The 13,218-nt window shown below is 37.6% G+C and overlaps 1 protein-coding gene and 1 long non-coding RNA gene across 2 annotated transcripts; one reads left to right on the plus strand and one right to left on the minus strand.

Moving 5' to 3' along the window:
- Nucleotides 1-266: 266 nt before the first annotated feature.
- LOC113350431 lies at nucleotides 267-939 on the minus strand. Its single transcript, XR_003360834.1, has 2 exons — nucleotides 805-939; nucleotides 267-649 (listed from the first exon to the last, which is right to left on the minus strand). It is a non-coding gene; the product is annotated as an uncharacterized LOC113350431 (long non-coding RNA).
- LOC113350430 (codeine O-demethylase-like) lies at nucleotides 667-1,631 on the plus strand. The gene is made up of 2 exons (XM_026594565.1): nucleotides 667-1,145; nucleotides 1,269-1,631. The coding sequence occupies exons 1-2, from the start codon at nucleotides 874-876 to the stop codon at nucleotides 1,273-1,275; spliced, it is 279 nt and encodes a 92-aa protein (XP_026450350.1). The 5' UTR covers nucleotides 667-873; the 3' UTR covers nucleotides 1,276-1,631.
- The last annotated feature ends 11,587 nt before the right edge of the window (nucleotides 1,632-13,218 follow it).

The raw sequence follows: 13,218 nt of genomic DNA on the forward strand, positions 1-13,218 counted from the left end.
AAAGGAAAAACCCTAGATTTTTTGTTTCCAACGAATGGTAAGATGGGCATTTTTGTTGCACACGTGTAGCAATCTTCTCAACTAAATCTTGAGCCGTCAATTAATCAAACATGTGGACGGTAAAAGATGATAATCAAATATTGAGGGTAATGGGCAGTTTTGTAATTGCGCCCATCAAAATTTATCTCCTCTAAGGAGAAATTGACCAAGTCTAAGAGGTTTTACTAAGTTAACGAGGCCTGACGATTTTTCCAACGGCATGGGCATTTAATAACTTATCAAAACAACGTGGGCACTTTTTGAATTACATTTCCCCACATGGGCGTTTTATTAAGTTTCCCAAAGAAAAATTAGAGACATTACGGGAAGATAGAATCCCAGTCATTGAGGAATGAACTCCCAAAGTTTAAGTGCACTCTTCTACCGGCAACACTAGTCCAAGATAATACTAAGGATTTCACCTCAACACCTAAATCAGCATTTGTTTAGAAGATATGATTCTTCTCAAAGATACGACATTATCTTTCCATCCAAGAGAGCCACAAATTCGATGATCCTCAAGATGCAAAACTGGTCCCGTGCAGGATTCATATGTTGGTAATGACGCATTACTGATGTGCACCACTCCACCGGCTTCCTTGAGAAAAATCTGAAACATATGCCAAGATATTCTCTATTTTGTGGTTACTGAATTATTAGTACATGCTGCGAAAATGATGATAAACACCCAAGAACCACAAATAAATCGTAGTGCACCAAAAGGATAGACAGAACATTAGAGAGAGTGTGCAAGTGAGTTCTTACTCTAATTAATATATAGCAGAGGAGGTTTCATCAATACGATTAGGAAGCTGCTAGCTGTTTTGAAGATTCATGGAGACACCAAAAATAATAAAGCTAGCAGGTAGTTCATTGTTTGTTCCTAGTGTTCAAGAATTGGTAGCCAAACAATCGCTTGTACAAGTCCCGCCTCGATACATACGCAATGACCAGGAACCTTTAGGTGATCATAATGTCACGGTTACGTCTATGATAGATCAATCAGTACCTGTTATCGATTTGCATAAAGTACTGTCACCAGAACCCATCGGTGGAGAGTTATTGGAGAGGCTTCACTCTGCTTCAAAGAATGGGGTTTCTTTCAGGTATATATATTATGGATATATGGATTGTAAAAAAAATTTTGGTCAGTTGGTAGGAATAGAGATGCTGACATATGATATGAGGTATAGGTGTTATTAACAAGTAAATAGAGTTTTATGATGTAGGTGGTGAACCATGAAGTTGTAGGAATAAAATATCGCACATATCAATAAGTATGCGAAGTAAGGATTATCTGATGTAAGGAGGACAATCGCACACGGCAAAGTTGAAGTGACGTATTGGATGATGTCAACAAAGTCAGGAGTAAAGTGTGAAGATCTATGCGAAGTATAAGTTGTACGAGAATGAGTGAGTGTACATGAGCGAATGTAACGCATAGTGATTTCGAAAATAATGGGTCTCTTAGCTGTCAAAGGACAAAAGTCATCACATAGAAGAGAGATCTTTAGTGTGAGTTAGACAAGAAACTAGGAGAGAGAAAGTTTATTTGGAGAGCAAGTAAAGTCATTGTAATCCTCTGTATCCAATTATAAACCTTGATAATTAATAAAAGAATTCATTATGATTACTTAGGTTATTGTTTAGATACATTGGCGCCAGAAACAGCTTTGGGTGATAATTCCTGGTAGTAAATTCATAGAATCTTGGAAAAAGTAAGATCTGGAAATTGAAGATGGTGTGACTTGGATCTACTATTGAACAGGGAACAACAGCCAGAAGGAGTAATAGAATTGCTGAAAGAAGAAGAATTACAAATCTTGACCAATAAGAAGAAAGAGTAAGAGAAAATCAAGGAACCGAAAATTCAATTGGACCTCAGCGTGAACAAGAGCGGAATAATGATATTGATTATGATAGAGTGATCGTTCATACTTCGCACACAAGTTCAACAGAAGAGGAAACACAAAGAACTGGGAATGCAGGAAGGATTGAGGGGAATGATGAGAATATGACAATTGCAGAACTTAGACAAAGATTGATTGCAGAACGACAAAGAGAAGGTGAAGAGCGTGAGAATTTGATACGTCAGAATGATGACTTAAGAGAAGAGAATCTTAGATTGCTAGAACAGAGATCAAGAAGCACTACACGATCAAAGTCGAGATCAATCCGGAGTTCATCAACACAAAGTCGATCTAATCAAGAAGATACTAGGCGATGACAACGCATGGAAGCCATTGATGAAAACATGCAAGTTGATGATAATCAACAGGACCAACAAAGGAGAAGGGATGTAGCTCAAGATTTGGGAACTAATCGATATGAGCATCCGCGTGAACTTCTACGTTGCACACATAATAATTTTGAAAGAGAAGAAGAGGATCCGAGGCAAGGATAGATGATATTTCATGGAATAGAAATGTTGAGAGAAGAGAACAAGCGCGAAAGAGAAGTTACACGTGCGAGAAATGAAAGAGACAGACAAACAAGAAGGCAAGAAATTGAAGAGAGAGAATTGCAAGAAGCATTACGTCAAAATAATCATGATAATCGAGTAAGGCGGCGCGAACGTCATCGCATGGAGGATATAGAACAAGTATGGGTTGCACCACAAGAAATAGAAATTTCAAGACATCGACATGATCGCACAGATGAAGAGGAACGACATGATAGAGCACAGATCGAAATGAACATTGAAAGGCGTAGGAGAAGAAGAGAAGAAGCTGAAGAATATGAGATACAAGAGGCAGTATGTCAGAATAATCATGATAATATACTGAGGCAAGCAAGATTAAAAAGACATATGCGCAAAGATATAGATCAAAGCTTCAGTGAATAAATTCTTAAAGAAATGGCGGAATTAAGAGAAATGATGACTGCGAAAAGAAATGGTGGAATGAGACAACTGGAGGAAGCAGTGGAGGAAGCTGGGAAAACTCCCTTTACAAGGCAGATTCAAAGGGAAGTGATACCGTCCAAGTGCAATTTACCAGTGTTCACTAGCATATTTGATGGAAGCGCCTGTGCAATACAACACGTGAAAGCTTACACCCGATCTTTATTGCAGTGGGAAAACAATGATGCAGTAATGTGTAAATATTTTGCTGCGATCCTGGAAGGGGAAGCTCTGAAATGGTTTGAAGGACTACCAATAGAATCCATTGGGTCATTTCACCATTTACAGAACGTCTTTTTAGGACAATATATCAACAATAATCTGTCAAGACCAGGGATTGAGACGGCATTTGGACTTCTCTGAAGAACAAATGATAGTTTGCTTCATCTAACAACACGTTGGAGAACCATGTGTAGCGAAATGGGAAGACGAGTGGATGAGAAACACCTTATTCTTGCATTTATCAATGTTCTTTTCGCTACAGATTTATTATATACACAAATCTTCAGGATAAAGGATACAATAACAATGTCAGAGTTGCGCGAATTTCAAGAGGAGTACATAGCACTTGAGGAAAAGAAAAGAGATATGGAGTCATACCCAATTGCAGTACCTGATGCGAAAGGTGGAAATGCAAGTTTACTCCCAAGACTGACAAATGCTGTTGTGAGTAAATCGCAGGGAAATCAAGGAAGAAACATTGCAGAAATAAAACAAAAGCTAATAGCCATGGGTAGTGCAGATCAAGCAGAATTTGACAAAGAGTATAGAGACAGAGATACTGATGGAAGAGAAATTCTCAATCTTGCGAAAGTATCACCATTGAAGGATTGGCAAAAACAGACTATCTCATTTAGTGCAGAAGAAACACCAAGAGGAGGGGAATCGTATGAATGTCCATTAGTAGTGAAATTAGGAATTAATCCGAAAGCAAAGGTAGAAGATGATGAGGAAGATGAAGCAAACACTTAGGAATAAATAGAATACTTATAGATCCCGGAATCTCTGTCGACATTCTCTTTTATCCTACATACAAAACCATGGGTGGAAGGGACGGCGAATTGATTCCTTCAATGTATAAAATTTATGGCTTCAATGGAACTGCGAACAAGCCAAAAGGCGAGGTCACAATGAGAAATCTTCTTCAGAATATGCCAACATAAATTGTATTCTGTGTTGTGGATGTCGAATCACCCTATAACCTCTGATTGGAAGACCATGGATGCACAGTATCTTGGGTGTGGCTTTGACATTTCACCAGTGCATAAAATTTCCTTTACCCCAGGGTGTTGGTATTTTAAGAGGAGATACAATTGAAAGTAGAAATTGTCAAGAAATTGACATTGATAAGTGCGAAGAAAGAGAGAGTAAACGAAGGAATTGGAAAAAGCATGCTGCAGATAGTCAAAGAGCTGAGAGGTTAATGGTGGACGCAGTATATCAAGTTGGACAAACAGATAAGCAGAATACTGGAGCAGGATTTTCTGCGAATAGCGATATTAAGCGAACCAGAAATATTAATTCTACAAAAGGAGGAAGAATTCAGAGGCAGAAGTTGTGTTCTCAAGACAAAAATGAAGGGTGTGATGGTTATCGCACAAAGGAGATTGAAAGGGTTATGCGAAATAATATTTTGCAAAGCATCTGCGAGCTTAAGGAAATACAAAAACTGAAGGGGATAAGTGAGTAATATGGGGAATGCACATGTATTTCTTTATGAGAAACAAGTTGATAAAAAATATATGTACTAGAGTTGTATAAACTCAGAAATTGAAAATGGAATGACAAATTCTACTTTCTTGAAGTGATACCGTGTCAAGAAAAGAAAAATCAAAATCTTTATAATAAGACCTTAATAAAAGGCACCAGAAATGATAATTTTTATCAAGATAGACTAGGAATCTGAATGTGGCGTGCAACCTAGTTCGCATAAATGCAAGACGCAAAAAGTAAGACCTATCGCACGCATAGTCGGAGAAACCTAGAAAGCATGACTCAAGGGAAAGCTATACCGACCCTGTAACTTGAGTCATGGAGATTTTGGGTGAGAATAAACAAAAATGCCCATCCGAGAGAGGTACCTTAAATTTTTAGTCTAAGATAATGATCTTAGATTAAGAGACTAAGGTGAGAAAGTCTCTCCTAAGGAGTGCAGAAACTCGATCAGGGCGTCGAGGTACACTGTTGAGTCAAGAGTGCCTGGGGAGTCTGGAGCGTACCTTGCCACTCTTGACAAGTCCTGACTATGATGCACTCGGTCCGAAGATTCCCCTCTCAGGGTGCGGTCTCGCAACCATAAACCTTATCGGTAGTGGGATGTGAGACTGCGAAATCAACTGGTTGTTGGATTACCGGATGGGAAGAGCCATAACCTTAACCCAGTAGAGGTAAGCTTCCTCGAGGGGGCAACCAGGGGGAAGATAAGGACGACACCCTCCATTAAGAAGCTAAATTGTGTCAAAAGACGTAAATGTCATAAGACTTTTTACTCAAGGGAGTATTAAGACTTGTCATATTTATGCAATAAAAACCTAAAGAGGTGATAATACAAGAAAAAAGATAAGACGAGATCAATGGGTCGATACACTACAGTGTAAAGACCTCCTGCGATCTCGTCGCACAGAATTAAGGCAAGATAAGACCTTTACATAGGAAGTCAAAATAAGACCTTGTGAGAAACATAAAATTTTAAACTAATTTTGTTTTGCAGGAACTCACAAAGCAAAAAGAGTACTGCGAACGCATTCGCACCAAACGCATGAAGAACTATAAAATAACATTAATCATACTAAGTCTATCAAGTTGTGTCAATTAACAGAGGCAAGAATGGGAATGCAAAGGGAGTGTTATTTTCCCCATTTGATAGACTCGTATACATGCGAGAGAATGATATTTTGGAAGCGAATGCGAACAAAGGGAATTTATATTAAAGAAGTGAAAATTAATGCTCAAAAAATGCATGTTTTTAAGGTTACAGAAGGAAAATACAAAAAAAAAAAACAGAATTTACAACAAGTGAAAATGATTAATCTTCTTTTTCTTCGTCTCGCTCAGCCTCAGAACCGCTTATTTCTTCTTCAGATTCTTCATCTTCTCCCTCACTATCCGAAATATCAGAAATATGTTCATTGTCAGGGATTTCTGGAAACTTATACTTTGTAAGAGGAATGTTTTTCTCAATGCTGACTTTCTTAACAGCAACTTCGCGAGCACGATTAGCATCATTACTATTATTTGAAACCATGATGGAAAAATTCTTCTTCAATTGCCGATACTTGGAGTTGCGAGCAGATAAATCTTTTTCTTTTGAAGCTAAGCAAGTTTCTAATTCTCCAATCCTCTGAAGATAATTCTTCTCCTTGTCTGCGAAATATGAATGAGCACGTTAGGATATATAAATATATATATATATATATATATATAAGATGTTATTCTCAAAGAAAAGACAAGAATTAAAAGAGCAACATTTGACCTTCATAATTGGAAATAATATCTTTAATCAGTGTGGAATGTTCATCTTGAAGACTCACGTTTATAGATAAATCCTCTCTAGCATCATTCAGAACCGTAACAGCCCAACTAAATTCAGCTTCACTTTCTATGAGAAGCTGAGAGCGAATTAAATTTCTTTCTTCGACAAGTATGTTTTTTTCGCTCAAAGCTAAATCACGTTCTTTTTGAACCTCAATAATGGATTCTTGGAATTTTTTTTAGTGCTTTCGCACCCTTAAGAGAAATCTCATATTTCTCATTTATAAGCTTATTCTTCTTCGTTTCCAAAATTTGAATTTTTTCTTGGCTTTCATGAATATTTATGGTTCTTCTAAGAGCAGCATATTTCAGTCTTAACTCTTCCGAACTCAGATTTTCAGATCCTTGGTTGGGATAGTTATTTAAAGAAGAATTAAGGTGTTCTAAAAGGGTCTCATCATCAGGGAGATTGGCAGCCTCATCCGAAAGGTTATACAGGTCTGCGAATATAACAAAATAAGAAATGCGAATTATCGTATAAAAACAGAAGAACAAGGAAAGTAAAGGCTACATACCAATGAGTTCATCATTTCTTTCTCGGGCTCTGCGAATCAAACCAGAATTGGTCGAATTCTCAATTTTAAGCTCAGCATTTTCTTTCTCAAGCTTAATAAGTTTCCTTTGATAGTCTGAGGAGATTACATAAGATAAACAGTCTCCCTGCGAGAATGAAAGGAAGTATTACGGTTAGGAATAAAGCAAGACTAAAGAAAAGACAAAAGATAAAGTTCCAAATATTACCAAAGAGCCGATTGTGAACTGGAGTTTTGGATTTATTGCAGAGGCGGCTCCACGAAGAGATGGATCATCTAAAGTAGGAGCATCGCATATTTTAGAAACCATTCCAAAGGCATGATTCAATTCTTCATTGTCAACAACAGTCAAAAGATCTCCAGCAAAAAGATTGGATAACTCTTTCAAAAAAGAGGAAACTGATAAATCCTCAGGAGCAAGAATGTCGTCCTCACTAGACTCCGAACTTGAAGAAGAATCATATCTTTTACGCTTCCTAGAGAGATCATCCATTGAAGATGTCGTTTTTGATGAAGACTTAGACGTATGCCTTTTAGGAATATTCTTACCCTTACTTGAAGTCTTACTTTATTATTCCGCGAAGATGATACATTGTGTAAAGTTTTGGCCCTCTTAGCAGCCTGCAAAAGGAATAGGAAAATAAGAAATTGGAAGGAAATTATGCGAGATTGAGAACATTTATGCGAAGCCCCCATACCACTTTCTTTGTCTCAGCTTCGGAAAGTACAAATTCCTAAGGTTGATAAGAAAAAAACTTTTCGGGAAGTGGAATATCAGAGACATCCTCAGCTTTACCAGAAATATAAGGACCCTATAGAATGACAGGGCAATTAAGCCAACTTGAGTCATTAGATCTGCGAGCAGAACTGTTAGACTTATCATTCCAATCAACATCTCGCATGATCTTATTATCTTCAGCGATACCATCTTTTTTCTTAAGTGAACGGCCCATTTAGTTGAATTGATTTTCATAATTGCAACATAGTAATTTTTGAAGAAGTTATCAAAAGTATATTCGGTAGAATCAATGACCTTGTCACGATGCGATTCATTTCGCACCTCATAAGGATAAGAGGTCTCTAAACCAGCTGCACGACGAGAATATTCCAATGCTATTCTGATCGCACCACCACTTAGTTGGAATATTCCCTGTGCGAATCGATCATCAGCAAGAATTTCATAGAATTGGGGAATTTCTGAGTTGAACAAGGGAATTTGAAGAATAGAAAGTTGTCCTAATGAAACAATAACTTTTTGATTGTTACATTGTTCGGAGTTGATCAAATAATGATTGAGTTTGGATGAATAGTTAAATGATGAAGGAAGAGAAAGTGAGTAACCTCTCGAATGGAATTCGTCCTTTAACCTGTTGAATTATGTCTCCATCTTCTTATCAGCATGAGCCATTTTTAGAATGAGAATGAAGATGAGTAAAAGAAGTAAGTTATTTGGTGAAATAAGTTTTAGTTTTGACAAAATCAAGATCAGTGAAGGCAGTAGCAGATAAGATGAAACAAGAAAGTAGGAAGTAAAAAGAAGAAGACGAAAGAAGACATATAAGGAAACTTTAGTCCCATTTTTCGCGATTCCATTTCATTAATGCGAGGAATGAACGGATAAAAATAGGCGGTTCAAAGGACGTGTCAGATAATAAGTGGTTAAAAACACACGCGTAATTAAGGAAAACTGGAATTCCAGAGGAATGTCGGCAAGATATAATACGAAAACATATATACATGTGATATTATAGGATGGAAATTTCTCACGTCGCTCAATTCACAACGTAAGCGAAATGAGAAGAGGCAAAATGTAGGAATGAAATATCGCACATATCAATAAGTATTCGAAGTAAGGATTATCTGGTGTAAGCGAGGACAATCGAATACGGTGAAGTTGAAGTGACGTATTGGATGATGTCAACAAAGTCACGAGTAAAGTGTGATGATCTATGTGAAGTATAAGTTGTGCGAGAATGAGTGAGTGTACATGAGCGAATGTAACGCACAGTGATTCCGAAAATAATGGGTCTCTTAGCTGTCATCCACAATGAGGAATCCTATATAAAGGAAAGAAGTCATCACATAGAAGAGAGATCTTTAGTGTGAGTTAGACAAGAAACTAGGAGAGAGAAAGTTTATTTGGAGAGAAAGTAAAGTCATTGTAATCCTCTGTATCCAATTATAAACCTTGATAATTAATAAAAGAATTCATTATGATTACTTAGGTTATTGTTTAGATACATCGGGTTGTGGTTGTAGGTTTTCCTGCAACTACAGAGTTGACATTTTATTGGTGGAGAAAGTGACATTTTATGGGAAGAAGAATTTTTTCAGGAAGGAGACCTGGAAGGATTCATACAAGCCTTTGTTCATTCCGAAGACCAAAAACTTTTGGGCTGATATATTTTTTATGCAAACTCTTCCTCAACATATGAGGAAGCGTAGGCTATTTCCCAAAATCCCGATACCTTTCAGGTTACTTCGATCTCTGTCTATTTTTCTTTCCATGTCAGTGCAATATTCCCATTTCTACATAATATTGAAGTAATGATGCAAGGGAATAGCAAGCCTAGGTATTGAGGAGGGTTGTAATGAGGCATATGTTGTAAAAGGCGCTGGGAGAGGCGAGTCTCCAAGCCCTCGCCTAGCTAGGGCGCCCAGAAAGTAAACAAAAAAAAAGTTGGCCGTGTCGCCTCGCCTTGGCCCCTTTTTATGCTAGGCGCTGGTCCTAGGCTTAGTGGGCCTTTTGAGCTTAAGCGCCAGAGGCGCTCGCCCTTTGCAAATGAAATCAGAATATTTGGTTTCAATCTATCTCTAGTAGTACCATTCATCATTCAAGCATAACTTAAAATGTTTAAAACTTTCAGGTTGTGTGCGAATGATTCTATAACTGGGAAATTTAACTATCTCATCTCGCAGGGAGACAATTGAATCATACTCATCAGAGTTGAGTAAACTTGTCTCCACTCTCGTTGAGTTGATGGGGAAGGCTTTAAAAATGGAGACTAGAGTCATGGCAGAGTTGTTCAGAGGAGGGATACAACAAATGAGGATAAATTATTATCCTCCTTGCCCTCAAACAGAAAACTTCATCGGCTTAACACCGCATCCAGATCCTGGCGGTTTGACGATCCTCCTACAACTCAACGAAGTGGATGGATTACAGATTAAAAAAGAAAACATATGGGTTCCAATTAAACATCTACCCAATGCCTTTCTAATGAATATTGGAGATGCCTAAGAGGTAAGAAGAGTTAATAAAATCGAATTATCCAAAGTCTAGAAAAACTACTTGAGTTTTGACAAATCTTTGTTGCTTCCTTGTGCATGGCAGATTATGAGCATTTACCGTAGTGTGGAGCACCGAGCAACAATAAACTTAACGAAGGAGAGGCTCTCAGTTGCAACATTTCATAACCCAAAAGAAGATAGGGAAATAGGTCCAATACCTAGCATGATCACACCATAGACACCTGCCTTGTTCAGAACAACTGGGTATGAGGATTATTTTAAGAAATTCTTTTCTCGTAAACTAGACGGGAAATCATTTCTTGACTCCCTAAGGATAGGAGAAGGCGATGAAGACTGCACCCGCTTGGATGTGAAAGGGCCTGTGGGTACAAAATACCGCACACTTGCTTACTATGCGAAGTAACTCCTCAAGTGGTAAGCGAATAGGACCGCACATAACATATTCAAGATGAAGAACCAGATGATGTCACCTAATCACGAATAAAGTGTGAAGATCTATGTGGCAGTAAAGAAACTGTGCATCAATGGTAAATCCCTATGCGACAGTAACGCACGTCAGATCCGAAATAAGGGGCTTTATTAGCTGTACTCCACTATGTAAACTCCTATATAAGAAGTCGAGCGCCTTTGTAAAGAGGGGGGATCTTTTTAGAGAGATTAGACAGGATATTTAGGAGAGAGAAAGATTATTTGCTTCCCAAGTTAGGGTTTTCTCATATCTTTGTACTCGTTCTAAGATTTTAATAAAAGTTCTTGAGATTCTTATGAAGATTTATTAGATTGTTTTACAGATTTTACTTAGGGTGTAGTTATGAGATTTCTCACAACAACATTTTGGCGCTAGAAATAGGGAGGATGATATACCCTATCAATGATATTGATTCAAAAAACACACAAAATTATTCTTTGTTTTTCATCGTATTGTTACCAATTTTTTAGAGGCTTAAAAATTTAGATCAATAAAAACAAACCAAAAATTTACATCTCAAAAGGTTATTTTCATTCATAACAGTTTCAGTTCTTTAGTTCGTCAAGAGAAGATATTATTCTAAGAAATTTGGTGAAATCATTGATTCCGGACAGATGGATGAAAAAAGTAATGAACCTAGAAAAGTCCAAGAACATATCCAACAGAAGAACAATTGCAAAAGCAAGGTAGATGTTAAAACACAAAGAGAACAAATGAAAGCAGTAAGAATCATCAGAGCAACAGAGGGAAGCAGGAATATACAATGTAACTCAATAACAAAAACGGCTATCAATGATTTTCATGCAGGAACCACAGGAAAAATACACAAGCGCGAATTTGAAGGAAGGAAAATCATGACGGTGGAAAAACTATCTCGCTTGAAAAAATGGGAAAAGCAGAGGATAACATTCACAACAGATGAGATACCGAAAGAAAACTTGAGGCGAACAGATCTCCTGGTGGTTACAGTAACCGCAACGCGAAAAGAAAGAAATGACGGTGCGAAAGCGACATAAGAATGGGCGATAAATAGAACCCTAGTAGACACAGGTAGCTCGGTGGATATTTTATTTTACCGCGCATTCAAGAGTATGGGATACAAGGATGCAAATATGACGCTTTCAACATACAACATTCATGGTTTTAATAAAACGACAACAAAACCAAAAGGTGAGATAACCATGCGAATATTATTAGGATAAATAGAAATGCATATAACCTTGTGTGTAGTGGACGTGGAATCACCATACAATATGCTATTGGGACGACCATGGGTACATGCGACAAAGGAGTAGCGTCAACTTTTCATCAGTGCGTGTGTTTTCCAATACCAAGTGGAATAGGTGAAATCAAAGGAGATACTAGGAGTGCGAAAGTCTGCAGTCAAATAGATGTAAAGAATTATGAAGGACGCGCGAAGAAGCGAAAAGATAAATGGAGGAAGGCGAAAGAATTAAAAAAAGAAGAGGAACTAAGGATACTAATGATAAGAGCACAGGAAGGAAAAGATATACCAAGCGAAATCCCAGAAAAATAAGGTGAACCGATGCATAAAATAAAGGAACCATCACCACTAGGAGAACCAAAAGCAAATTTCACCGCAGCAGAGCCGACAAAAGACATAAATGTTAGAACGGAAGAAGAACCAAAGATATTAAAGATTTGAACAAAGATGGACAAAGAAGAAGAAGAAAGAACAAACAATCTCTTGCAGGAATACAAAGACGTCTTCTCATGGAGCATGGACGAAATGACATGTATAGATCCTAATATTGCAAGTCACAAGTTAGATATCAATGAGAATGCAAGGCCATTCAAATAGAGGATAAGGAAGATAACAACAACATATCATCCTCAAATAGAGGCAGAGTTGTAGAAAATGTTGGACGCGGGAATAATTCGACCAGCAAAATACCCATAATTGATAGAAAACATGGTGGTCGTACCAAAGAAAAATAAGGGAATAAGGATCTGCATCGACTTCAGTGACCTGAATAAAAAGTGCCCAAATGACAGCTTCCTGCTCCCAGATATACCACAAATGGTAGAAGCAGCATCAAGAAACGAAAGAAACTAATGGATGGATATTCAGGGTACAATCATATCCCGTTGGCTGAAGAAGATCAAAAACACACGACTTTTTTCGCGCCAAGAGAATTTTATTGTTATACTCGAATGTCTTTCGGTTTAAAAAATGCAGGTGCGACATATCAAAGAATGGTAGAAAAGTTGTTCGAAATGGGTGCACACGACATTAGAAGTATATGTAGATGACATGCTGGTGAAAATCAAAAAGGATAATTATCATGTTGAAAACTTGAGAGAGATATTTGAACAGATGCGGCAATATAAGATGAAGATAAACCCAGCTAAATGTATCTTTGGAGTAGCATCAGGGAAATTTTTAGGTTACATTGTATCAAAGAAAGGAATAGAAGTCGATCCAGAAAAGGTGCAAGTGGTTCGTGATATGCCATCTCCCGCAACTATGA

The sequence above is a fragment of the Papaver somniferum genome, chromosome 2 (genome assembly GCF_003573695.1).
Source record: "Papaver somniferum cultivar HN1 chromosome 2, ASM357369v1, whole genome shotgun sequence".
NCBI classification, from domain to species: Eukaryota; Viridiplantae; Streptophyta; class Magnoliopsida; order Ranunculales; family Papaveraceae; genus Papaver; species Papaver somniferum.